The sequence below is a fragment of the Artibeus jamaicensis genome, unplaced genomic scaffold, assembly GCF_021234435.1.
Source record: "Artibeus jamaicensis isolate MK-2021 breed Jamaican fruit bat unplaced genomic scaffold, CSHL_Jam_final contig_958, whole genome shotgun sequence".
Lineage (NCBI taxonomy): Eukaryota > Metazoa > Chordata > Mammalia > Chiroptera > Phyllostomidae > Artibeus > Artibeus jamaicensis.
This window is the reverse complement of record NW_026522022.1, coordinates 55,086-82,387: the sequence shown is the minus strand read 5'-3', so window position 1 is coordinate 82,387 and position 27,302 is coordinate 55,086. Positions and strand designations below refer to the sequence as shown.

General features: G+C 54.4%; 1 protein-coding gene across 1 annotated transcript; it reads left to right on the top strand.

The window, feature by feature from the left end:
- Window positions 1–4,548: 4,548 nt before the first annotated feature.
- On the top strand, window positions 4,549–26,505 carry ERICH1 (glutamate rich 1). The gene is made up of 6 exons (XM_037129550.2): window positions 4,549–4,643; window positions 13,227–13,358; window positions 18,757–18,912; window positions 23,921–24,352; window positions 25,383–25,574; window positions 26,104–26,505. Exons 1-6 carry the CDS (start codon window positions 4,622–4,624, stop codon window positions 26,271–26,273), a joined length of 1,104 nt encoding a protein of 367 aa, XP_036985445.2. The 5' UTR covers window positions 4,549–4,621; the 3' UTR covers window positions 26,274–26,505.
- The last annotated feature ends 797 nt before the right edge of the window (window positions 26,506–27,302 follow it).

Here is a 27,302-nt window from a genome sequence, read left to right as displayed (position 1 = left end):
TTTTTATGTTACGGTGGACTTCCCCTTTACTTCCATCCTCCCCGTATTTGTCCCCATACTTCCAATTTTTTGAGATCCATTTATTTATCCACTCATGTCACAGCACAACACAGATCACAAAAATGTGCTGGGTGCCTCTCACATGCCCTGCAGTGTGAGCAGAAGCAGACACTGGCCTTTCTGTCTAGGGAGAGCATCGTTTTTCAAAATAACACAGTAATGTGTAATATAATTACAATGTTTAACTGCTTCCCCGAAGAAAAGAGATAGGGTGTCACTGGAGAAAGTTGCAAGGGCAACCGATACGGATGGTGGCATCAGGAAACACCTGTCTGAGGAAGTTGTGATCAAGTCAAACCTTCACTTCCTCCAGGTTCTCCCACAAGCAGGTGCTGAGCTGTAGACTTGGGTGCAGGCAGTTTGTGTGGGAGGTGGACCCAGGGAACCGGGGAGAGGACATGGTACTGGACGTGGGTTCAAGCTGGGCACCCCTGTGGGCCTCGGGTGCTCAGACCCGTGGGGGGCCCCGGAAGGCACCGTGAAGGCGCTCTGAAGGTGGGCATTTTTGGTCTGCCTTCCACCCCCCAGGGAGTGGTGGTGGTCTTCCCGCTGCCCCTCTCTGGTCTCTCTGGCTGACCAGCAGGGTGGGAGGTGCCAGCAGAGAGGGTCAGGGCAGAGCAGGACTAGGATCCAGGTGGGGGAGGTTTGTGGGGGTGGAAGGACTTGGAGGAGAGTCGTGGTAACCAGGACAAGGTGAGCAAGGAGAGAGTTGCATGAACATGTGCACAGTGCACGTCAGGGGGCTTCAAGGACATCGAAGGACTCTGAGTAACACCCCAGACACAGTGCAATTCGATGCAGAATTCTGAGAGGGGAGTGATGTTCAGCATAGATAATTGTGCCGTTTGTGGACAAAGTTTTATTTCTCCCTTCCCAAACTGTATACCTTTCATTTCTTTTTCTGCATTAGCTAAGACTTCCAGTCTTGTGTGGGGGAGGGGTGGTGGGACACGCCATGGTGCGGGAAGGAAGCAGCCAGTTTCCCATCAGTAACTGTGACCTTGGCTGCAGGGTTTGTGTAGATGGTTTTTAACACGTTGAAGAAGTTCCCCCCTGTTCCTAGTTGGTATTGTTTTCATCTGAACTTTGGATTTTGTTGAATTATATCAAATGTTTTTTCTGCATCTATTGATACGATCACGTGATTTTCCTTATCTTGTTACTGTGATTGTGTTCACAGACTTTTGAATAGCACGGAGAGTTATCGCAGGTCACTCTGGCTGCCCTGAGGACAGGTGGAGGTGGCTGGGAGTGGGGACACAGGTGTAGTACTGGGTGGGGGTATCAACCTTGGAGTGCCTGGGGAGCTCCTGAGGGGTGACCATGGAGCCGGGACTAGATGGCGGGGGCTGGAGATGTGGCAGGTGGAATACACAGAAGCTATTTTTCTGGGTTGGTTTTTGGGGGGAGTATGCAGGGTCCCAGGTCTGGTTCTGCAGCTGGGTGGAGGGTGCTCCCGGGGGACCACTGGGTGAGCCTGAATGCTGGCTGGGACGTGCACAGGGACTGGTGATGTCAGCAAGAGCAGTTACCACCCAGTGGCTGTGGAGGACACGTACAGCAGAGTCGACTGAAGATGACAAAGTGGAGACTGACTTTGTCATCAACACTTTCGAGGTTTGGCTCTAAAAGAGATTAAAGAAGTGGGGCTGGAGGAAACCGGGTGCTTTCTGGGAAGACCTCATTGTCCAGAGTGGGCTGGAAGGCTGCTGCGGACTTTGAAGGAGAGAGCAGCAGGTTCACATGCAACCTAACCAACAACATTATCCGGCAGGTCCCCCCTCGTCTGCACCACTTTTTAAAAAGCCATTTTATATTTTAGAGCAGTTCTAGGTTTGCAGCAAAATTGAGAAGGCAGAGATTTCCCATGCACCTCTGCCCGCCTCAACACACAGCCTTCCCATTGCCCACACCTCCACCAGGTGGGACATTTGTCACAGCTGACAAACCTGCACTGACACGTCGTCACCAGAATCCACAGGTGGTATCAGGGTCACTCTGGGTGTTGTATGTTCTGTGGTTTTGGATAAATGTATGATGACACATGTACATATTATAGCATCTCACAGAGCAGACTCACTGCCCCGAACCCTCTGGGCTCCCCTGTTCGACACTCCCCCCACTCCCTGGCAACCAGTGATCTTTTCAGACTGGCTTCTTTCCCTTAATAATGTGCATTTAAGGTGCCCCCATGTCTTTTCACGACTTGAGAGCTCCTTTTTTTTACAGCTGAACAATATTCCATCATCTGGTTTTCCCACAGTTTACCCCTCACCTACTGAAGGAGATCTCGTTTGCTTCCAAGTTTGGGCAATTAGGAACAAAGCTGCTATCAAACATTGTGTGCAGATCTTCCTGTGGACATACATTTTTACCTCATTTGGGTAAATACCAAGGAGTATAATTGCTGGGTTGCATGGCCAGAGTATATTTAGTTTTGTAGAAACCGCCCGACTGTCTTCCAAAGTGGCGTCCGTCTGCGTCCCACCAGCAGTGAGAGCGTCCTGCTGCCCCCACCCTCCCAGCCCTGGGGGCTGTCAGCGCTCTGGACTTGGGTCTTCCCAGCAGGTCTGTGGGGGGTCTCACTGTGGCTGTAATTTGCCGTTGACTGATGACATGTGACAGGGAGCATCCTTCCATGTGCTGTTCACCGTCTGTGCCTTGTCTCCGTATGTAAAGGTGTTCGGCCCATTGTTCACTCACATCGTTTGTGCTTCAGCACCTGATCAGGCTGGGCGTGTGGTGTGTGTTCTGCTCCTTTTTAAAGACCCTCTGTTGGGTATATGAGTGTGTGCAGTGTGTGTTCTGTCTTTAAAACCCTCTGGCTACTGCCCCACTTTCCCAATCCCAAGAGAGAGCAATCTGCATTCATTGTCTTAAGTTTCTCTCCTGTGGTTCTACTGAATTCCCATCAAGCTGCTGCCTCCCCTATGCCAATAAAATTTCTGTAATCAAGGTCACTAGTGACCTGCACTGGACAAATCCAGTTGTCTGTGATCGGCCCTCACCTTCACCCATCAACATCACTCAAGACAAATGGTGACTTCTAGACTTGGCTTCAGGACAGCTCCCTATCCACTCAGCCCCTCTCGTTGCTACAGCTGGGACCTCCATTGCCACCCCCCTTTCTGAAAGTTAGAGGACCTCAGAGCTCAGTCCTTGGGCTGCTTCCTGTCCACTCAGTCCTTCTTATAGCTCAAAAGGTCACCTAAATGCAGACAAGCCCAGTTCTCTATCTGTATCCTGGGCCTTTCTCCTGAACTCTGAAATCAGATTCCACGGCTTCATTGACATCTATACATCACCTCACAGGTAACACACCTACCATGGCACACACCATCCCCAGTGATGACCCTCCGGGGGCTTGGCTGTCCTCAGTGAAACACCAGCCAACAAACCAGGGGCCACTGTACACCTCTCCTCTGTCACAGCCCATGCTTGGTCAGTCAGAAATCTCTTTTGCTTTCTCTTCAAATACATCCAGAATCCAACCATATCTTCCCTCAACTGTCCATGGTGGCCAGACACCAAGGCCTTTCTAACTTCAGCGGACCCAGCGGGTCTCTGTGTGTCCACCACCAAACTCTGCTCTCCGCACGGGGGCGCAGGGGACTCCTTTCAGGTGTCAGGAAATTCCGGTTGGTTTAAAGCCAGCCCAGATTTCCATCTCGCCCACTGGAAAACATAAAGCTGATCTCTGCCCCAGGGACTGGCCGCAGCACTAAGGTCTGCCTCCTATTAGCCCATGTCTGTCACTATCACCGTCCCCTTGTGCATAACTATGCTCGGTTCACGGTGGCCTCTGCGCTGCTCCCCAGACGCCATCACCCAGGGGTGTGGGGGGCACTTGCTGTACCCTACTTCGAGCATGGCTCAAATTCCCCTCTCTGAGGCTTTCTGACCACTCCATCGCGCCACTTGGGCCCCCTTTCTCCCCAGGCTCCAGTATCCCTGAGACATGCCATCCATCTCACTGTATACTGTCGCCCCTGCGCGCGCGGTGACCCCCAGCATAAAGACATAGGCGCTCACAAATGCGTTACCCAAGACGTGCGCCCGGGAAAGAGGGCAAACATAAAACCCGGTCCAGAGAGGACGGCCGGGCGGCCGGAGCGCAGACGGCCCACGTGTCGAAGGCGCTGCCCCGTTGCGCACGCGGGAGGAGGGCCTGAGCGCGGACGCTAGCTCCCGCAGGTCCCCTAAGCCCCGGGGTTCGTGGAGCCTTGGGAGCGGGCCCGGTGGACGCCGAGCAGACCCCGCCCACGGCCCCCTCGCCCAACCCACTCTCCCAGCCCCCCGCGCCGGGATGACCCTCTCCGCTGACCCCTCTTGCCGCGGATCCCTCAACTGCCGAATCGCAGCGCACCGGAGATAGAAGGGCCCCAGAAGCCAGGGATTTCCCAGAGCCAATCCGAAACCGCAGCGCCCCTGATGGACATCTGCAGCAGAGACCCTGGATCCGGATTGGGCATGCCTGTTGTTGTGGGCGGGCCTACAGGGCGGGTGCGGAAGCGGCAGGCAGAACTCGGCCCAGTATGGGGTCGAGGGTCATCGGACCTGCATGGCGGCGGCGCGGAGGCACGGTAGGCTGGACTGGGCAGCGGAGCACTCAGGGAACCGGGGGGACTGGGGAGCCGCCGACTCAGACAAAGCCATCGGCGCAAACTCACGTTCCAACACCCGGCCGCTGGCAGGACGAGGGTGCCCCTAGTCCCTAGGTACGTCCGGAGCCCGCAAGCGCCGCCCTGTGTGTCCGGGGGTCTCGGGCAGGTCTCGGGGTCTGTGGGACCCCTGACGTGGTAGGCCCCTTCTGGGGGAAATACGGGGTTTGCACGCTACCGACTGACCCCGTCACCTTAAACGAAACAGCAGCAGCCTCACTGCGCCTCGGTGCCTTCATCTGTACGGTGGAGGGAATGCTGTTGACCTGCAGCTTTGCCAATTGCAGGGCCTTCACGGGTGTTTATTAAATGACAGTGTTTTTAACCAGGGCCAGAGGCAGGGCGTTATGTGTTTCATCCGTTAACCTGGCGGTGCCTTAGTATTGAATGTCAGAGGCAGGGAACTCGGTTCCTACAGAAAGAAAGCCCTATTATATTCCCGGGTAACTTTAGGTTGTGCAGCACAGAATTGTTAGCCAGAGCCACCAGCCAATGTGTGACACCCCGGGACTGACTTATTTTATAACAGGGACCCATCTCCCATTTTACCCATCCCCCACCCCTCAGTACTAGGAGACACTAGTCTCCCGTGTCCATCAGTTTAGGCATTTTGTTGTTTCAGATTCCACTATAGGTGAGATCACATGGTGTCTGTCTTTCTCTGACTTGTTCATTCAGCACAGTGCCCTCTTGGTCCATCCCTGTTGTCTGAAACGGTAAGATTTCATGGCTGAGTAATAGTCTGTTGTGCGCACATGCCACGTTTTCTTTACCCACTTGTCCATTCATGCCCACGGAAGCTGCTTCCATACATCGCCTATTGTGTAAAGCTGCAGCAAAGAGGGGGTGTGGATAGCTTTCCAGGTCAGTGTTTTTCACTCAGATCGTACCCAGAAGTGGGTTTGCTGGGTCATATGGTAGCTCTACTTCTCGTATTCTGAGGAACCTCTGTGCTGCTTTCACCAGGGGCTGCTCCACTTACCTTCCCACCAGCAATGCACAGGGCTGCCTTTTCTCCACGTCCTCGCCAGCACTGGTTGGTTGTTGTCTTTTCAATGACAGCTATCCTGACAGGTGTGAGATGACATCTCACTGTGAGCGAGCAGTGTGCTGTCCTGATGGTGAGTGATGGGAACATCTCTCTTGCACCTGCTCACCAGCTGGGCGTCTTCTTTGGGAGACAGTCTGTTGAGATCCTCTGTCCATTTTTTTAATCGATTTGCTTTTTGCTGTTGAATTGTCTGAGTTCTTTCTGCATTTTGGACATGAACCCCTTATCAGATGTATGGTTGGCAGATATTCCCTCATGTTGGACAGGTTGCTTTTCATCTCGTAGCTGGTTTCCTTTGCTCTGCAGAAGCCTTTGAGTTTCATGTGGCCCCACTGGCTTATTTTTGCTTTTGTTGGTTGTGCTTTAGTTGTCAAATCCAAAAAATTATCGTCGAGACTGATGTTGGGGAGCTTTTTTTGTGTGTTTTCTTCTAGTTTTATGTTTTCAGGCGTGTTTCTCACGTTACTTGGAATAGTTCTGGCCATGATGGTTTTCTCCTCAGCATTTAAAACGGAGGATTGTGGTTAATGAAAAGCTGAGTGGCAACTGTAGTTAAGCATTTGCTTAAAACAAGGAAAGGAAGCTAATTGATTGGCAAGGCAGAACATGGGCAAAGTTTCCATCCTGTGGCTTCCTTCCTGTAGAAGCGCCATGTGGGTGCGTCCCTGCCGCCCCAGGTGTCACTGAGTCCTGGCTGTGTTTGGTCGGGTGTCATGCCCCAGGGTGGCCGTGGCTGATGCCAGTGACACCCTCCTACCTGTCTGCCCCACTGTCGGCCACTGACAGGCCATCTCTGGGGTCTTCGTGTTCACTGACGTGCCCCCTTCTGCTGTCCTGCATGGTGATGGGGGTCCCCTGTGCTTGGTGCCGAGTTTTCCTGTTTCTCTAACACCGTCCTTGTTTCTGACACTGGGGCTGTGCCTTATGCTGGAAGTGACCGTGTCACCTGGAACACAGACAGTCAGCTTTCCAAAACCTTTGTCAGCCCCCGAAAGAAGATGAACAGAACCTGTTCCCCCTGCGCTCAGTCAGGACACACCTTCCCCAGAAGCTGTCTCTGATGGAAGTGTGACAGAGTGTGAGGGGAGCAAGCAGTTTGAGGACATCGTGTTTGGTGGGGGGAGGCAGTTACTAAATCCTGAAACTGTCAGCTGTCAGCGGGAACAGAGCGTTACTGTTGTGTGTCCCCTCCTGTTAACAGGACCTGGCAGGGCCCTCTGCTGGGACCCAGAGCCCTGAGCCACTTGGGGGGTGGTTTGGAGCTGGGAGAGGTTTGAGTCCTGAGCTGTTGGAGCTCCCCCAGCTCCCACCCTCGTACCTCAGTGACTTGGGGTGCGTGTTGCAATTAGGGGAATGTGTGGCAGGTGGCAAGGACAGTGGCCTGGGGCCTTCCTCCGTCTTCCTCACGGTCTAGCTGCTGTTCTAGAACCCAGGGCTGTCTGTGCGTCTGTGGAAGGGACGCGAGTGTGAAGGGGACATAGAAGACTCTTCACGCTCGTCCTGCAGCTCAGGCCCTGAGCTCTGCTGGCCACGGGACAGCTCCGTGGTACTGGGGGTGCTGGGGGCCGGCCTACAGGCCTCAGCTCTAGGCATTCTAGGCCATTCCCTTGGGCCAGGGGAGCGGGTGCATCTCAGGGCGGTCTGCGTACATTTGGAAAAGACTCAGCCCATCCGAAAGTGCATGGTTTGCAGGGGTCAGGCAGTCAGCCCGCCGTGATGGTTTGTAACACAGCTCCTGGGGTCATGGGAGAGTGTCAGACTTTGCAGCCACTGCCCTTGAATACAAAGTGAATTTCTTTTTTTTGAAATGCTCTCTGTTTCACGCGGAAAAGTGTATCCCTGGTTCTGGAGAGTGTGTCTTGGGCCAGAGCTCAGGGGCCTCTGGGAAGTAACTGAAGTGAATCCAGGAGGCCCCTGTCCTCAGAGGACACTGGGGAGAATTCCACAGTCCTCGGGCTCAGTCAGGTAGGCCCTGGGCTGGTGCTGGCTCGGAAGAGGGGGCGGAGCTGAAGGAACCTGCCCTCCAGGGACAGTGCTGGGAGGCGAAGGGTGGCTGGCCTGTGCTCCTGCAGTCGGGTCCTGTCAGATCCCCTCTGGCAAAGTGCTGGCCCTTGGTAACCACACAGCCACCCGTGGAATCAGTGACCCAGCGCAGTGTCTGCCGCCCTATCCCGGGCCTCCCGTCCGGTTCGGACTCCTGTTAGCGGCGCTTGTCTATCTGGACAGAGCCACCCTGCTCCCTGCTGCTGAGGCTGTGTGTCCAGCTGCTCCTCTCAGAGTCCACTCAAGGGCACTCACAGAATGGGCAGGACTTTAGTTCCAGGGTTGTCTGGGGAGCCATCCCCTCCGTGGGCCCTGGGACAGCTGCTCACCAGAGCACGTGGTCGCCACCATCACCTGTCACTGCTGCAGCTCCTTTGTTCCCGGGGCTGGTGGTAGACAGGGTCGCAGCCCAGCGTGCCCCACCTGTGGGCTGATCCCGTGACTTATACTTAGTTGTAAGATTTCTCACCCAGAGGGAGATGGTGACGAGCCTCTGGTTGCGAGGATTAAACGACACTGCTCCTCTCACCGCAGACCGTGCTGATAGAGGCCCGGACCCCTGGGCACCAGGCACGGGGCACGCCGGGGACTGGGTGCTGGGTGCAGACAGGCCATTGCCTTTTAGTGACTTGTTCCTGCCAGCTGCCAGGCTGGGCCTTCCCGGGGCACGGTCCCAGGAGCTGGGGGTGTGGCAGCGAGGAAGAGGGCAGCCATGCCCTCTAGTCCGCCAGGATCCTTGGATGAGCTCAGATGGTCAGTGGGCCTCTGTCCCAGCCGGCCAGCCGGCCTGCCCTTGTCTTCTTAGGCCCAGCATCTTAGGCCTGGAGGTCAGCGTGGCACGCCCCTTACCCTGGGCTTCCTGGGGTGGCTGCCAGCACGCGTGGTCCCCCAGCGGCAACGGTGGGACGGAGTCTCCGGGTGTCTGCCTGTGCGTATGTCTCGGCAGTGTGTGTGTCTGTCTCTGTGTGTGAGTACACGGGCGTGTGTGTGTGTGACTAGTTAATGATACAGTAAACTCTCCTCAGGAACCCTACAAGGAAAAGCTTTGGACAAAGTTCAGAATATTTTTTAATGTTGATGTTTGTGAAGAAAATGAGTGTTAGTGAATTTCTGCTCCTTTGATGGGGACACCACACCAGGTGGGCTGTGGTGTAGGATTTTAATTATGTCCCTTTGAGTACTATTTTTCTTCTAATGAATGTTTCAGAAAGTTGGCCAACTGTTGCTTAAATCTTAGCTAATTATTTTTCCACTTATAATTCTATTATGAAACCCATTAAGAAGCTATCATTACTGAATTACGTGCTATTCTAAACTCCATTTCCATGAATGTGCGGTGCTATTAACTTCTTCCTTTACTCCTACGTTACCGGCAAAGGTTCAATACTGTGCCTCGTCAAAGGGAGTTGTTTTTGAGAAAGCTGTGGAGGGGCTGGCAGGTATTCAGCAGGCATTTAAATATGAAAAGAGAATACTCAGAATGCCAGATTCTAAGAAATACAGCAACCCCAAGAAGACTTGAACTTAAAGTGGCTGTTAAAACAAGATGCATGGCCCTGGTCAGTGTGACTCAGTGGGTTGGGTGTTGGCCCGCAAGGCGAACGTTCCGTGTTCCCCGTTTGATCCCGGTCAGGTCATGTGCCTGGGTTGCAGGTTTGGTCCCTGGCCAAAGTGCACAGGAGAGACAGCCGATTGATATTTATCACTCGCATGGATGTTCCTCCATCCCTTCTGCTCTCTCTAAAAATAAATAAAATCTTCACAACAAGCAAGCCAGCAAAACGGGGAGCTCGGAGGCCAGGCCTGAGGTGGGGAGCGCCAGGCCAGTGCCAGCTGAGATGGGTTCTCTGTCTTCTCTAACCGCAGGCTGTTGGGGAGGGTGGTTGTTCACGGCAGGTTCAGAAGGGTTCATTTTCAACGTGCAATTGGCTATGGCGGAGGTTTGTGTTAATGTCCATTTCTGGTCTTATCTTCAGGAGTTTTTTCCTTTTTTAATGTGATTTCAAAAAAGCCAGCCAAACTCCTGTTTCACCTTCTAAATGATCTCCCTTCTCCATTCCTGAGCCACTCACTGGGCCCTCTGAACGGTAGGCGGCGCACCTGCTGGTCCATGTTCTCTTTGCACAGGAAACATGACAGTCCGCGGCTGTGGTCTCTGTCGTCACACGTGTCCTGTGAGTGCGTGGCGTCCTGCCCTCTGTGGGCATCACCTTGAGGCCGTTTCTGAGCTACATCCATCCTCATGTCCCCGCCTTAGCTCTGCTTGCACTCCCTCCCCCAAGAGCCTCGTGCCTCCCCAGAGACAGTGGTTCATGTGCCCGAGGACAGAGCCACAAAGGAACGAACTCCGTCCCCGCCATGTCCAGCCAAGGCTCTCTCGAGGGGCAGCGTCTGTGACAAGGAATGTCGTGTGCACGGGTGTGGGGGGCGGGGCCACTGCTTTGTGTCCAAGTGAAGGTTTTTAAGAAAGAGAAGAATGTTCATGACTTGATGGGGTAACTTACTCAGTGGTCTCAAAGGCACTTGTTTTTCTTCCACATATTTTTCATTTTCCTTTGCTTTTTTCAGAGTGAACATTACAGAAGGAGAATATCCTATTTCCATTTCTTTTTCTTCAAGAACCTTTTCAGGTGGCGCGCACCTGATTGAGCTGGCAGGGGTGGCCTGTTCTCACCTGGTGGGTTCCCTCCGTCTTGCCAGGAGCTCGTTGGGCACGTTACCCCAGCAAACAGGTGGAACGAACTCCTCTGTCTCAGACTAAATTTCCCAGTTGTTAGATTTTCCATCAAGGAACTGCGCTGAGTAAGCACTTAGGATTGAACAGGCTCTTCACCAGCCGTCAAGCTTTCTATTTCTTTTTGAGGTTATATATTTGCAGTTTTTTCTAGGTGTCTAATTCCCAAAGAACACTTTACTGAAATTTTATTTTTATCTGGCTGTGTCTCTAAGTGGAAACAGCACGTTCAGGTAGCCCTCTCTGAAACCATTTCAAAGTAACCTGACTCTCCTCTGGCCGGCAGGCGTGATCTCCGGTGTCTTTCCTCCTTTTCCGCTGGCCATTCCCCGTCTGAGCTCTCTGCCCGTGCTTGTGGTGGCCGGCTGCTTCTCGGCAGTAAACGTCCATCCCTGCTCTTCTCTTTCCCGGTGATCGCTTTTTGACAGATGCCAGAGCACGAGGTTGAATCGTGCCCTCACTGCTGGGAAGTGACAGGGAGCTTCAGGGCAGGGCTGCATGTGGGGCGACTCACAACGGAGCTGTGTGCGCCCCGGTGGCCTTGCAGACTTGCTGCCCAGCTTCCCAGCTTTGTTTTGTGCCTGAGCCCTTAGGAGATTAAGCACAAAAGAGACTTTCCACCTCTGATTGCTGCAGTCAGTGCGCACGAACCCCCAGCCCCCGCACACACGCATGCTCAAAGGGCACCTTTCCACAGGCCAGAAACGACATGCACTTTGTAAAAGTGATGCCTCCCTGGGCCCAGCACCCTGAACAAGTCGTCTTCGTTTCTGTCCCGCCTTGGACTGGAACCGCAAAGCACAGCCACCCAGCTGGACGCCTGCTGGTTCGCAGCGTGAAGCCTGTTTGTAGGGGACCGCTGGGCAGTTGGTGGGGGTCTCGTCTAGTCCCTCACTCTGGGGCTGCAGGCGTCAGCAGGGCCGTCAGCGGCTGTACAAGGAAGTTTGTTCCAAAGCAGCTGACGATTTCTGTCTCAACTGTCCAGTCCTTCTCCTGGTCGGAGGCTCCACCTGCCTGCACCCAGGCACGTGGCCACTCGGCCCCTTGGGAATCCGAGGGTGCTGTTTGTGTGCCGGCTTAGCACCGAAGGCTTGTCTCGCTTCAGGGCAGTTGTTCAGGTGTTAAGCGCAGGTGGTCAGCGTTGCCCAAAGTCTCGTTCCCCGCTGTACGTCCGCTCTGTGGTCTCAGATACAGTGGGAAGTGGAAGTCACCAGGTACCTTCCAGCAGGATCCGTTGGTACAGAGTCACAATCATTTAAATTTGCTTGTTACACATTGATCTTCTAACACAGATTTTTAGAAATTAAAATCACATTCTTTTTTTTTTTTTAATCTTTCAGGGAGGGAGGGAGGGAGAGAGAGAGGGAGAGAAATGCCAGTCAGTTGTCTCTGGCACACACCCCGACCAGGACCAAACCCGAAGCCCAGGCGTGGCCCTGAGCAGGGATCGGGATACACCACAACCTGTGCCTTACAGGAGAACGCCCCTCCCACTGAGCCACAGGGGCCAGGGCGAAGTCTTACTCTTTTTAGAAAGACTTTGTGCTTCAAACTGTGGCAACTGAAAGAGGTCTGCGTGTTTATCAGCAAATTAACTACACAGTGAGCCTGGCACTGCTCCTGATGCCAAAGCAGCCCCAAGCCTGGCACTCCCCAAGAGGTGGGCTGCCTACCACGGAGGACCCACCCCGAAGGGGACTGGCGCGGAGTATGAGGTGGATCGAGGGGACAGAGCTTGAGGACATGGCTGGAACGTGAGGGCAGGGCTGGGGCTGGGCCACAGCCGGCGAGGCCCCAACGAGGAGACAGGCAGGGGCTCGGGGTGCAGCGAGTCAGGCTGGAGTACCAGGTGCTGAAGGGCCTGGGGTGTCTGCCATTGGAAATGGGGTCAGAACTCAGGCCACGGGACACGCACCTCCGGGAGGTGCTCTCCCAGAGTGCAGGTGGTCTGTGTGTCTGTCACCCCTGTCTGTGTAGGCGGCCCAGGCTGCAGACCTGCCATAACCAGTGCCGTCCAACTCAGAGTCCCTGGGACGTTGTCAGGACTGTCCCTGGGAGAGGGGACCACTCTCTCCCGGGAGTGAAGACCGGGACTTGTTTAAGTGGCCCTGGGAGAGTGGCTGGACCGGCAGGTGACTAACCTGTGTCTCGGGAGCTGGGTTTCCTGTCGTTCAGGGCAGCTCTGGCGGGGTGGTCACTGGACAGCATTCTGAACCCCACTCGTTGCTTTTCCAGGGGAGAGCCCTAGGACCCGGGGTCCAGCCAGGGACAGGACAGTGTGGTTAGGGCAGCCCTGCCCAGAGACTTTGGCCTGGGAGAGCCCTCTGCTTCCAGGACTGGTGGGCTTGCCGGGCTTGTCCACGTGGGAGAGTTTGGGCTGGTCGGAGATGGGCACCTGAGCACTGGAATCGCCTCCAGAGCCCACGTCAGGTCCGGGAGTCCAGCTCCGGGGCTGCCTCCACCCCTGCACGCAGTGGGGCGACCCAGCCCCAGGTCCCAGGGAGGTGGCCAGGGATCTCTGGGGACAGCGTTGGGGGTCCTGTCAGGACAGTTGCTTTGCTTTCTGGTGTTAATATTAGAATAGGTCTTTGTTATAAATAGACTATATGCGATTTAAATAAAACTGCCTTAAGTAATTCCTTCTCTTTCTCTCCTTTGTCAATCGGTTGCATCTTAGTGTTTGTTGAAAAAGTGCTGAAGAGACTTTTCCCCCGTGAGGCAAGTGACCAGGAGAAGCAAGTGCTGCCGCCTGCTGCCCCCGAAGCCCCTCCTGAGAAAGCGAGGTGCAGGCGCGTCCCCCCAGTGGCAGGTAAGGGCTGTGGGTAACGGAGTCCCAGCCGCACAGCTGGTTCCATCGCCGCCGTGGGTTTCTGCTGCCCAGTCAGGTTGGTAAAAGCAAGAGCACCTGGACCAGTCCTAAGGAACAGGTGACCACGGTGGGCTGGGATTTTACTTTCCAAAGAACAGGCCTGCTCGGCCGCATTGTGTCTCCCAGAATCCGTGTGTCCACGTCCTGCCCCCGAGGCCCCGGGGAGCTGGTGTTTAAAAATGGGCGTCTGGGGAAGACGAGGTTGAACCAGGCCACTGGGCGGGCCCTGATCCAGCAGGGCCGCCGTCCCTGTAAGAAGAGGGGTCAGGACACACATGCACACACAGCGGACGGCTCTGTGAGCACACGGGGCAGGGACCCCAGTACCACAGGTCTGCACACCAGGCCCTGTTTGGGCGGTGTGGGTGGGGGGCAGGGCGGAGGCGGCTGTCCGTCCCCAGGAGCAGCTGGTCCCTGCGCCCCCTGCTGTTCTCAGAACCTTACTGAACCCAGGTTCTTGACCATTTTGGAGGTTTTGTGTTTAGGGTCCACTCGCGCTTTCTTCTCTCTTCCAACTTGATGGCTTTAATCAGTGACAAGGCTGGTGGGACATCGAAGCCCCTGCGTGACGGCCTCTGCCCGGCCGGAGGGTGCGTCCGCAGACCCCAGGCCAGGTCCCCCGGGAGACAAGGAACCTCCACTTCCTGCGAGGTGGACAGACCGTTCCGCCTCGGTCTCACACGGCCTCTTGCCTACAGTGAGGGACTTTTCATGTTTTATATCACTGTTTAAAAGTAACACTTCTCTTCCTAAATGCGGTCATGAGGCAGCTCTTCACATTGCTACTCCTAGTTACCGTGACAGCTTCTTTCCACGGGTGCTGATGGCTCGTGAGAAGTTCCACGTTAGTTTGGAAGGTGTTTCATGTTAAATGGCTGCATCCGTTCTGATTCTCACAACCACTTACGCTTCTTTAAACGTGTCCCTGGTCCCAGGTGTCGTTCACAGGTGTTTGTCCGGTGCTGCATCCTCTGTGCAGACGTGGGGTCAGACATCACAGCGCTGACCTGACGTTGATTTCAGGAGGTGCTGGCAAGATTCAGAGTGTGTTTGATCGGGGAGACGCCTGGCATGAGGGAGTTGAGGGGGGCACCCCACCCTCTGTGCTGGAGGTGGGGGGGCCCCACGGGCCCCCTGCCAGCCTGGGCTGTGACTGGACAGCGAGGGACCTTGCTGCCGGCCAGACCTGCGTGCTCTTGGGCAAAACGCTCGCAGTTGGCGCTGCAGAGCAGCTGGAACACCATTGTCCGGTGCGGGGTGACAGGGGCAAGGTGACGGAAGGGGTCACTGCAGTCCCAAGATGGGGGGCGACGCCCTGAGAGGCCAGGCACAGGGCACAGCCACCGCCCCTTCCTCAGCATCCAGTCCCGAACGAGGACTCGGACCCCACACTGTTGCACATGGGCTGGGCTCCCGGGCAGTTGAGGCTCCAGTCACGAGCAGCTGGGACCCAAGTGAATTCAACCGGGCTCCCCGCCTACAGAGCAGCGCTGGGTAGCAGGTTCAGCCCCTCGGCCTGGGGTGGGGGGTCGTCCCGAGTCCTGTTCCCATGTCCCCCACATCCTTCTCCAAGTCCCTGCCGCTGAGAGTCCGTGCGGTGTGTCAGTGTTGTGGGGACCCATGTCCAAGGTCGCCCAGACCGTGAGGGGTAGTAACAGCGGAGATGTGGGGAAACTTGAGCGGCACAGCGCACTGGGGACCGTCTGACAGCTCCTCAGACGCTGTCCCTGCTCCGTGCGCCCGCAGCCCTGGTCCTCCGCCTCTCGGCACAGAGGACAGGTAACCACAGGAGCTTCCGCACACATGTCCCTGGACAAAAGGGGAGAGCCAGCCACGCGTCCCTGTGGTGTGTGGGCGGCAGGCTCTGCCACGTCTGTGTGCTGGAGCCGCTGATGCGTGTTGCAGCGTGGAGTGACCACCAGCGGCGACGAGGACCGCGGCCGTTCTGGGTGTGTGTGTGTCGATGCTGGTGTGATCCACAGCGCTGTGAGCACACTGCGCAGCCGTGAGTCACACACTTTAGACAGACAACCTTACCCGTGGAGCTTCCATCTCAGCAGAGCTGTTAAAAGAGAAAAATCATTTGGCCGTGGATGTTTCTAGACGCTCGTTCTTGCCCACTGACCTGCGTCTGTCTTTCTGCCACGTCATTCTAATGACGGCGTCTTTGAAGAAGTTCTGACTCCGGGAGAGTGAGTCTTCCCCCTCGGCTCTTTTTTGAGGGTATTTTGGCTCCTCAGGGTCCCGTGCAGTCACATGGGAGATCTGAGAGCAGGCCGTCCCTTTCTGCAGAAACAAACGAATACGTAGGTAAAGCCGCCGGCATTTTGATACAACCTGCACTGAATCTGCGGAGCTCCGGGCAGGTCACCGTCCTAACAGCACTGAGTTGTCCATTCGTAAGTTCAGGACACTTTCCCACTTACTTGTCATCTGTGATTTCTTTCAATGATGAGTTACGGTTTGGAGGCTGTCAGTTTTACACTTGACTGTGTTTTACTCTGTGTGATGCTGTTGTAGATGGCATTGCTTGTGTGTGTGTGTGTGTGTGTGTGTGTGTGTGTGTGTGTGTTTGCAGAGTGCTCAGTGCTAGTGCATGGAAATGCATGGAAACCCTTTGACCCTGGCCAAGGCGAGGCTTCTGCAGTATGGAAATACAGACTTCCGTTTATTGATCTATGTCCTGCAACCGGGCCTCATGTTGTTCCAGCAGGTTTTGGGGGGATTCTTCAGGGTTTTCTGTGGTAAGATCTTGTCACCTGTGAGTAGAGATGTTTTGCTTCTTCCTGTCAGATCAGGGTGCCTTTGATGTCTCGTTTTTCTTGACAAGTTGCCCCTGACAGAACTCCAGTGTGATAGGGACGTCTGGTCTCATTGCTTGTCACGAGGAAGTGTCCAGCCCCTGTCCACTGTGGGCAGTGTCCCCCGGCCGTAGGTTTTTGTTCACGCTCCTTGTCACACTGAACTTCCTTTCTAGTCTTCACTTGTGTTTTTTTTCTTCGTGAAAGAGCAACATGCCTGGGAAATTTTGAAGGAAAAGCATTATAATTTATTTGCAGCTGAAAAAAGAAATATCTGGGCTAGAAGCAAAACGAGGGAATCACAATTAAATAGACAAAGAGAAATTGTGTGAAGCCACGGTGCCCCATGGCTGCCGCTGCTCAGTCAAGTCCCGTTGGTCCTTTGCTTGCTGCCACCTGAGCCAGGAACAAGCGTCTGCCTTGTGATGGGGGAGCTGCCGTGCAACACAGCCGTCCTACCCAGGGAGGGGAGAGGACCCACAGCTGGAGGGACGCTGCTCCCCCTGGCCACACTGAGGCCCAGGGGGACCTGGGGCCTTCTCTCGATGATGTCTCGTTAGGACAAGACCCAGAGCAGCTTCAGAAGTCAGCCTGCAGCTCCCTAACTGGTGTTCTCAGCCGATGACAGGCCCGCTTTTCCCGCCGAAAGGCTTGTCTCTGCAGACCCTGAGCTCGTCTTGAGAATGGAGGGAGCAATGCATTTCTAAGCTCCACGCAGCTTTCTTGTTGAGAAAGATCAATCTCATTAAAAGCTTCCAAACATCATTCTGAAAAATGATCAAACAGTCCATGCTCCCCCCCGGGGAGCTCTCTGAGGGGCCTGTGCCCGCCCCCACAGTCTCCCCCATTCCAGCAGGGAGACTAATTAGCCACCTGTGGTAGAGACTTCAGTTGAGAAGTAGACCACCATGTGCATCTTAGCTTCAAAAAGGGAAACATTTTTAGTTTTCCAGTTACAGTTGACAGTCAGTGTTACTTTGTGTCAGTTTCAGGTGCAGGCGTAGTGGTCAGACTCCATAAAGTGCCCCCTCGATACTCCTGGCACCCACCTGACCCCGCCCCACAGACGTCACAGCTTCTTCTCCAGGACATTCCCTGCGCTGCACTTACTTCCCCGAGACTGTTTTGTTTTGTAACGAAGTGAACTGTATCGATGGCAGCAAAATTTGAAAACGTTTCAAGGTTTTTTTTTTTAATTTTTATTTTTATTTATTTATCTTTAGAAGGGAAGGGAAGGAGAGGAGAGAAATATCAATGTATGGTTGCTTCTGGTGCCTCCCCTGCTGGGAACTGGCCCCTGCTGGGAGCTGGCCTGCAACCCAGGCATGTGCCCTGACTGGGAATTGAACCGTGATCTTTTGGTTCACAGGCCCGTGCTCAATCCACTGAGCTACACCAGCCAGGGCCATTTCAAGGTTTTTACAATTTAAATGTCTTGAAACCAAATGTCTGTACAGGAATTAGTGATTTTGTACCATCCTTGTTTTTTGTTTTTTTTTTTTAAGACTTCTTTTATCTCTGAAAGATCAGGGCATCCACTTGTGTTTGCCAATTCTGAGTGAAATGTGACGATTGGGTGGGTCGGTCCTGCCTGGTGTCGAGTGTCAGAGAAGCAGGGAGAGGGGAGCCCCTCCCACCAGCGGCCCCCCCAGGGGCGTGTTGGAAGAGACCTGAGGGGGCGAGTGTGCAGAGTCCCCTGTAGCCCGGCGGTCGCAGCAACTGTTTCTCATGTGGAAATTTAGAATCAACCCCCATGTGCAAATTGTAGGACATTGGTTGTTATTTGCCGAGTACATGGGTTATTGTAGCCATGAAAAGACCGTGGCCTGGCTGGGCGGCTTGGTTGGCAGGAGTGGCCGGTTGGGTCCCAGTCGGGGCCCACACCCAGGCTGTGGGTTCAGTGCCCCAGTCGGCACAAACAGGAGGCAACCGCTCTGAGCTTTTCACATCAATGCTCCTCCTTCCCTCCCTCCCGCCCTCCGTCTCTAAAATCAATAAACAGAGCCTCCAGTGAGGGCTTTTTTAAAAAGACTGTAGATTTAAATATATCTTAATGTGCTACTTGACCCTAACATTCACCTTCGAGTGATATTATCTGTGTAACAGACACATGTGTAATGTGCGTATGTTTCATAATAAACCATGTGAGTGCGATCCCATTAAGACACACATGTGCATACAGGTTGTTAGCACACAGGGAGAGAAGCGTCCAGAAGACATGTCACCAAAACGTTCGTGCTCGTGTTGTGATGGGGGGAGGTGTGTGGAGGATTTTTATTTTCTCCCTCCTACTCATTAAGTAGTTACATTTTTGTGTTATGTTACAAAACTTTAGAAGTTTACATGGTAAGTCACTTAATGTGAACTTAAATAATCACAGACCACTCCTGTTTCCTGGTTGCTCGTGGAGGCGACAAGCCCTGAGGTCCGTTGCGCTGAGGTGACTGGTGCCCCGTCCCGCGAATGTGGCGCAGGTGAAGGTCCCACAACGACCGGCGCTGCTGACTGCTCCCTGTTGTGCCCGTTTCCTCCGGCAGGTGGCGGCACCGAGGCCCCGCCCGGTCGGCGACTCTACACCGCCGCTCTGCCTCCCGAGGGCTATGTCCCCGCCCCCACGCCGACGGAGCCCTCGGGCAGCTCAGGTTCTGAGAGCACCTGCGAGAGCACCTGCGGCAGCGAGGAGGACGCCGGAGGTAGGAAAGCCGGCCCAGAGGGCAGAGCAGGCCCCTGTGCAGCCATGCGTGGCGGGGGTGGTGTGTGGCCCTGTTCAGACCCGGAGGTGGAGTGTGATTTTGGCCGCAGAGCTGGCTGGTGTTAAATGCATCCAGGTGGCAACAGTACTGGCCTTGGGTTGGAACTGTTTCCTTCATTTTCCAATGTTTTCAGAATATTCTGGAATGGCGTACTAATTTTCTAATCGTGGAAATAACTTACTTTGCATGTTTTTTGCAGAAAAATAAAATCACTTCATTTGCTTTGTTGACTGGTGCTTTGGTCACATATTAAGTATCAACCTTGAAAAATGAGATGGTAGTTATTTGGTTTTAATTCATTATTTCAAAACTTCCTTCAGAGGAATATCAATTTTAAATTAAAGCTATACCCAGATGATTTCTACCAAGTATGTAAACTAAGAAATTAATTTGAATATTTAGAAAATGTGGTTTTCTAGCACATTGACCTTTCTGACTTCCTAATTAAAGGGTCAGACACTGTCAAACCAAACAGGGGGCGGGGCGGAGTGATGCCGGGAGTCTTTGGAGTGTGAGCACAGATAAACAGACCAACACAGACTTGAACGGATTTCGTTCCGAGCGCTGGTGCCAAGCTTGGTCCACAGCACCCTCAGCACACATGCTGAGAACATGCCGGGCTCTCCCGCATGCCGCCGCCGCATGCTGAGGACTCGGGGCAGGCTGCGAGGCTGCTGCCGCAGGACGTCTGTCTGTCCGTCTGTCCCACGGCCAGGTGCCACATTCTGGCCTGCTCTGTGGGGACTGAGCTAGAGTGCCATCCTTATAGGAAGTGGGGCAATGACAGTGCCAGCGAAGGTCTCTCTTACGGACAGTGCAGGCCTCCCTGTCTTGGGGGCCCAGGCCCGCCTTCCCCAGAGAGTGGGGGGGGGGGGCCTGGTCTGTGTTAGAGCAGGGAGATGTCTCTAAACAGTAGCAAAAAGGGGAATTGAATAATTAGGATCCATTCCATTTCAATTGCCATGGTAACCTGGCAGAGTTAGGGGTAACTTTTATTTATAACTTTGACTATGCAACATTATTACAAATTACATTTTTATAAGCTGTATGTTAGACAAACCTTTATGTTAATTTATTTCCTCCTTGATTGCCAGGTTCATGAGAGCAGCCACACCGAGAGCCTTCCATGTGGTGTCTTCTTTTGCAGGGCCCTCCCCAGGGAGGTGGGAGGGTGCCGTGGGGGCCCGTCGCTGTCTCTCCAGGCAGAGCTCCCACAGCTCTGCAGAGACGGGGCTCCGCTCAGACCTGGGCTTCCGTCCTGATGTCAGTTCCACTCACTGCAGCCCTGCTGCCTCCCGCCCTGGCCCGTGTGCTTTTCTTGTATTCCTGTGGCCTCTGTGTTCAGGTCACTCAGAGTCGTTAAAATCGAGTCCTTTTGTGGAAGCTGCCGTGGTTGTTTTAACAGCAGGCATCCCCTGAAGCAGAAGTGACATCCTGGCTCTCGGATGCACATGCTGCTGTGTGTCTCCAGTAGGTCTGTGTGGGTTAGGCGCCCGTCCCTTTGTGCAGGACAGACCTGGGCCCTGGTTCCAAGCAGGCGGCTTCAGACGCTGTGGCTGCTGGCTGTGCTGGAGAAGCCTGGTCTGTGGTTGCTGCAGCCTTTGGGGGCTGTCATCAGCAGCATCTTAGGGTAGCGCCGCTCATCCGACCAGTCAGGTGTGGTTTTCACCACCTGTGGCCCAGCCCAGGCCAGGCCCTGGGTGGACACTGGTTCTAGTCCAGCCCAGGCCAGGCCCCGGGTGGACACTGGGGACAGTCCCTGCAGGGCACACTGGCTCAGGGTCTGACGAGGTCAGGGTGAGAGTGCATAGTCTTTCATTTTTATCCTGATGGTCTACTGGCATGACACTTAAAACATTACGCATGTGCAAGGGTCTCCCTCCTCAGGGGATGAGTCAGGGTGGCTGATGGCCCGCTGCTGTGTCCTGTTCTCAGTCTCCAAGACCCAAGTGTGTGAATGTGAGCAGTGAAGGCATCTTTCTCAATGCACGTGAGCGAAGCCTGTGTGAAAAGAGCCGAGGCGACGTGGGGCTGATGCCGGCATCCAGCCTTCTGGACGGCATGTGGGCCGGTGTCCGGGTGACTGAGGGTGAGTGCGGCTCTTGTGCTCACCGCCTGCACACAGGTGGCTGTCAGGGCAGCAGCAGGTGGCAGCTCTGCCTTCCAAGCTCTGGGCTAAAAACCAGGGCCAGCACTTTAACCCAGTGCCCTCTTGACCACCGAGGGGCCACCCAGGGCAGGGCCAACACAGGTTTATAGTTGTCCATGTGGAAAATGATACAATCATCATAAACCACAACACAAGAATAAGTCTGAGTTTCGTGTACTCACAACTAACTGTGGGCCTACGTTTGGCCAGCCTGTCTGTTCTCAGGTCACTTGGATTCAAAAGCTACATTGTGTCCTGACACTGAAGCGCTGGGGCCAGTTTGGCCATGTCCGGCCGTCACAGCCCTGCTCCACCTGCTCTCGAGATGTCACTGCTTAAGGTCAAAGAAGAGAGAGCATCCGTTCTCTGAAGGCAGAGTCTCCGTACTCCACACTGGATCAGGCATCCTAGCCCCAGCGGCTGCTGCCGCCGGAGCGCTCAGTGAGAAGGTTCTGTCCTTCGCACTGGCCCTGCCGTGCCTGGGTCTGCGTTTCATCCTTCTGGCCAAACCAAACCCATCATCCCTTCTCCCCGGCCTGGCTCCCTGCCGGCCGTCCCAGGGCCTGGACAGACATGCTTCTGTTGACAGACCATCATCTCTGCAGGTCTCACCTTGCTGAATGTGCCCGACTGGTACTTGTTAGTACAGAGTATCCTGAATTTTAGGCAAAGAGTACCAGGGGTGTCCAACCTTTCAGTACCTCAGGGCCACACATCAAATGCATTGGGACACACAATCACAAAAAAGCCTCATAACGTTTTAAGTAAATTTACAGTTTCGTGATGGGCTGAATTCGTAGCCATCCTGGGCCGCAGGTTGGACACCTAGATTATAAGCATCTGATATTGTTATTTTAACTGCTGGCCCTGTATACATGACTCAGATCAAGACTAAATGGAAGTTACTCCCTATTACTTAGCGTCTAGATCTCATGGATACTGAGCATGGTCATCTCCTTTGTAGCCTTAGCACTGATTCCACAATAAGACTCCTGTCCCTTTAAAACACTAGCTTGCTCCCAGGTGGTGTGGCACAGCTGCACAGCCAGAGGAGCTGGAGACGATGCCTGTTTTGGTGTCTGTTTCCACGACAGCACCTCCTCGGGGCGTGGGTGCCAAACAGCGATGGAGAGGGTTTTGACAAACAGTGGTTATTTTTAAAATTAGCATGTGTGAAAGGAAAGGTATGCTTTGGAGATGGCAGCTTCTCGGGTTTGAAATAGTCAAACCTCTGGTTCCCCCATGCAAATGTTCTGCAGCTTTTCTCATGCTTGGGGGTCAGGCGGGTTCTGGATGCTGGAGCCACGGGCTGGACTGCGTGGCACGGAGGCAGGCACCACCCGTGCCCCGGGCCAGACCACAGACAAGGACGTCCTGGAGGCTCAGCACTTAGCCATGTCGCCAGAATGGAGCCATGTGTCTGAGGAGCAGAGAGCAGTCCTGACCTAGAGATTTCAGAGGTGTTTCCACCACGCTGTTTCCTCCGCACTCGCTGGGCTGTCCCAGCCACGAATGGGTCACTCCCGTCCGAGGGCACCGAGCTGCTGTGTCAGAACAGAAACAGTCTGTCTGCAGTCGGTCACGTTAACGACTTTCCTCTCAGTGCTGCCCAGATCCTTATGACGGACTTTGGAGGCATTGGACAGGGCCTCCACATCAGCCCTATTGGGGGAGGGCCTCGGGGACAACGGGAGTTCTGGTTTGCTTTCAAGGGTGGCTGCTGCGTCCTGTCAACATGGGTCAGGCCAGGCAATAATTGCAGAGGACAGGGAACCAGCCCTGAGCCACTGCTGAGCTGCTACAAGCCTACTCAGCTCCAGGTTGTGGATGTAGAGGTGCCTGAGCTCAGGACAGGACTCGAAAAAACAGCATGCTGTTTAACACACGGGTCTCACCTGGACTCTGAGGTGCATCGTTTCCACCTTGCAGATGATGAGACTGAGACTTAGGGCATCTTGTGTTGATGTTGCAACCATCTATTGTTCTGGGGTAGGTTGGTCATAGGAACTGTCACTCGTGCCAGCCCAACACCAACAGGAGTCCCCACTGTGGGGTGCAGTGTAGAAAAAAACTTCATTGGGTACAAACAGCTCAGTGGGGACATCTTCAGCAGTGCAGCTTCAGCCAGGGAAACAGTCTTCAGTGCAGATAGACTTCAGCTCCCAAAGCCCCAGCAGAGTTGGCTTGTAAGGACAGAAGTCCAGGTCCCTGGTCCCTGATTGGTCCATTCTCATGCAAATGAGGGCTCCAAATCCTTACAGTTTGGACCGCCCAAAGGGTTCTGTTCTGATTGGCTGGAATAGAGCCACTGATGGCTGGAGCTGCACAGCTCTGATTGGATAGGGAAAGCCTCAATCCTATTGGTTAAAGTAGGATTCCAGGTGCTCCTATATAAGGGCTGCTCAGCTGAGCAACAGTGCGGGTAGGCAGTTAAGAGCAGGCTGTTTGCTGGGGTGCAATGTGTGTGAGAGGCGCCCAGGCAGAGGTGGCTGCTAGGCTCTGTTTCTGTTTTGTTTCCTTTCTTTTCAGTTTGAGCCCAATTAGGTGTTTTTTTTTCCCCTCAGGGTTCACAATATGTACCTGCCTTTTCTTTTTAAGAATAAGTAAGCTGTTAATTTTATTGTAAGTCTCAGAATCCTTGGTAGTGTAATTGTTTGAAATACAGTTGAGAATCACTGTATTCTTTTAAAATCCCTTTTCTACTAAAATGACAAGATCCTAGTGGGAAAGTGTGTTTAGGTTAATATGTTTGCTGTGCAAACTGTACAGAAAATTGTACTAGCATTTTTGCCTTTATAGGTCAGGAGCCTCATGATCAACCAAAGAGAAGAAGAAGAAGAAAGCATAAAACAAAGAAAGCATTAAAAAAGCCCGTCAACGTTCATGGGGAACAGGCAGAGTTGGAGAAACAGACTTTCCCACAGGAAACAGTGCAGCCACGGCACACAGGTGGCCCCACGATCAGCAAAAACAAGAAAAGGAAACTGAAAAAGAAACAGCAAATGAAAAGGAAGAAAGCAGCCGGCTTGCTCACGAAAGCCTCCGGCATCAGCTTCCTGTACGAGCCCAGGGAGGACAGCTGCGAGCTGAGCGACTCGGGCGAGGTTGACGCAGGGGACCCGGAGGACACAGGGGACGCAGAGGCCGAGGGGGCTGACCCGGGCGTCCAGGGGAAGGCAGACGGCATCCTCCATTTTTTGAAGTCCACACAAGAAATGTATCTTTACGATGGTATGATTTTTCCTGTTTTTCTTTGGAATAGTAGCATCTACTTATTTAAGAATAGAAACAAATATAGTATAATATTTAAATGTTTAAAATACAAAACATTAAATATTCATTATTCAATAGGAACCGTTCATTTTGAGGCAAAAATGAGAGTGTTTAGCTTCTTCTCAGCAGGCTCTGACCAGCAGTAGCTCAGGCCCAGGCAGAGGCCAGCGCAGCGTCTGGGCTGCAGGGTGGCCTGGCCCTCACCGCCCCAGGCGGGCTGTGGTTGGCTGTGTTTCTAAAGAAATGGTGGGCACCCATCGGGCGCCCTGCTGGGCCTGGGCTTAGACCGCAGGGTCTTACGTCACCTCGAGTGTGTGGGATCGATGGGAATGTGGGAGACAGAGGGAACATGGGGAGTTTCACTGGTTTGGTGGCATCTGTTAGAGGACAATACGACAGAAATCCTAGACCCGGACACGTAGCAACCCACTGAGAACAGTAGTTGAGACAGAAGAGGATTAGGCCCCGGGCCCGTGGCCACGGCAGGGCAGCACAGGTGGGAGGGAGAGAGAGGGCGAGAGCACTACGCCTGTGCCCGTGGTCCCCGCAGGCGAGGATGCTGGTGAAGGAGGGACTTGGCGTGTTTACAGCTCACGAAGGCCACAAAGTCAGATTGAACAAGTCGCGTGACCTCCATGCAGGGTTAGTGCGGCGAACACCAGCCCCCCTCCCACAGCTCTATGGTCAGCGGTGGGGACGGTGGCATGTGTCCTCCATGCGGTGCTCACCGTGCCTCCCGGTTTCCTTGCTGCTGAGACTGGCCTGAGTGCAGTCTGCAGAGCCTCGTGTCCCTGTCCTGTGTGTCCACCCAGGGGGTCCGGTCATATGAGCAGACGCCAGGTGCCCATTGTTCATGAGCAGAGTCATGCTCAGGTTGCCTCTTGTGGAGGCTTCTTATGTCCCCACCACAGTGTCAGAGGAGCGCTGGGCGGGGCCTCAGTCCGTGGATTGGAGATGAACGTGCATCTGCACGGCCGTCTCTGTGCAGGTGTCTCCCAGGACCCGGACCCGGCCTTCCTGGGGGCTGCCGGGGAGCTGTTTATGGGCCTGGAGGCTCGCAGCGTGTCTGCCGCTGACCTGCTGGGCCTGGAGCAGCTGAAGGCGCTGCTGCTCCTGCAGGATCCGGAGAGGCTGCAGCGCGCCCTGCAGGTGTTCACAGAGCACTGCGCCATGCCGCCAGGTACATGCTGCCAAGGGGTGGGAACTACTGGCTGTTCTGCCTGGAGTGTGGGCACCTGCAGCTGCAGGAGTGTCCGCTGTGGAACAGCCCACGGCAGAGGTGCAGAAACGCCCAACCCCGACCCTGCGAACTTGGAGCTGCTACCTCTTAGCACCCTATTTCCTTAGTTTAAAGGGAAGTTCCCGGAGCCCGGCCTCCTGAGGCTGGGGAGTGCCGCCCTATCCCAGCACCAGCTCCAGAGCTAGAATCCGGTCCACTTCTGGTCAGTGTGCTTCCGCTTCATGTCAGTCTATGTGTGGTGTTCTGTGGGCTCGGATGCCAGACTTGTCCCGCTGTGCGCTGGTCCTGAGCCTGGGGGCTCACGCCCAAGCAGATGAAATAGCAGGAGTGCGTCCCTCTGTCTGCCCCACGGCGTGGAGGCCCCCGTCATCTTAGTCATGTTCCCTTTTCTCAGAGTCGACCTTGGGCCCAAAGGCCACTACCTGCCAGACAATAACAATTTTCCTTTTTGTTCTGTTTTGCTCTGCAGACCAGGCCGGCGTAGTCTCCGCTCTCTTTAATTACTGGGCCACACACATGCTCCCTGGGCGCAGCCAAGAGGGGAGCCAAGGCCCCTGGTTCCCGGGAGCCGGAGCCCAGCAGGGAGCCACAGGCAGCCCTGGGGGCCCAGCTGGGCACAGAGAGGATGGCACCCCCTGAACTGTCCTCGTGCCCCACATGGCCCGCACACCTGCTGTGTCACTTAGCCTGCACGTGGGGACCAGGTTGTCCCAGACTTCACGGGACAAGTGCGGATGAAATGGAATTTGCACTTTTTAAAAACTGCCGTTGTCTGCAATGACTAGTCAGTGGTTCTGTTTTTCTAATTCCTGTAAAAATCGAAAATCTACATTCTGTTACGCTGAATAAACTGTATAGTTTGAAGCTGTTACATATTTTTGTAAAGTTTTGAGCTACCTTGTGCCTGAAAGTCTCTTTTGGTGGATTCTCTGTGGTTGTTAAGACACAGCAGTTTGAGTCGTTTGGGTCCAGTTCTCCTTTTCCCACCTGGAGAAGGACATCAGGGAGGCTCTGCCCCAGTCACAGCCGCCCGTGGGCAGGGCTGCCCACGCCAGTTCAGTGATGGTGTGTCTCCCCCAGACCTTGTGTGGAGTGTGTGTGGGAGGCCCTGGGACATGTCCATGGGGACGGCCAGTGCTGGGAGCCAGGTCCCGTGCACACCAGTGACACTGGAGCACACACTGCATCGGGCTGGCACAGAGTTGCATCTCACTGAAAATAAACAGGAGGCTGAGCCAGGCTTGAGTTCAATGACAATTAGGGCCCGAACTACAGTGGCCTGAGAGGCTGAGATGTGGCCCTCCTGCCAGAGCAAGGGACGTGTGGCCCTTTTGTCCCTGCATCCCCTGTGCTCAGCCCATCAGTTTGGGCAGAGACAGCAGGGCCGTGAGCACAGGACACCAGCCAGCACTGGGCCACGGGGGCGGCACAGCCCCCCAACATCCTGCTGTGGCTCAGAGACCACTCCCAGTGCAGGGTGGCCCCGTGACCCTGCCAGAAAGGTCTGCAAGCGTTGGGCCCAGTGACTTAGGGGCCTTCATTCCCTTCCAGAGTCTCCCGTGTGCATGTCCCATGTGAGAGGAATGGGCCCTCATCTGTGTCCCATCACAGGACCTGGGGGCGAGGCGGGAGTTTCTCCACTACACGCACCAGAGGCCGCTCCGTGCT

Excerpts from the sequence above, each read along its gene's own strand:
- ERICH1 (XM_037129550.2), top strand. The coding sequence starts at position 4,622 with ATGGCGGCGGCGCGGAGGCACG. Across the intron at positions 4,644-13,226 it reads GGCGGCGGCGCGGAGGCACG|TGTTTGTTGAAAAAGTGCTG; the intron begins GTAGGCTGGACT and ends GTTGCATCTTAG. Across the intron at positions 13,359-18,756 it reads GCGCGTCCCCCCAGTGGCAG|GTGGCGGCACCGAGGCCCCG; the intron begins GTAAGGGCTGTG and ends TTCCTCCGGCAG.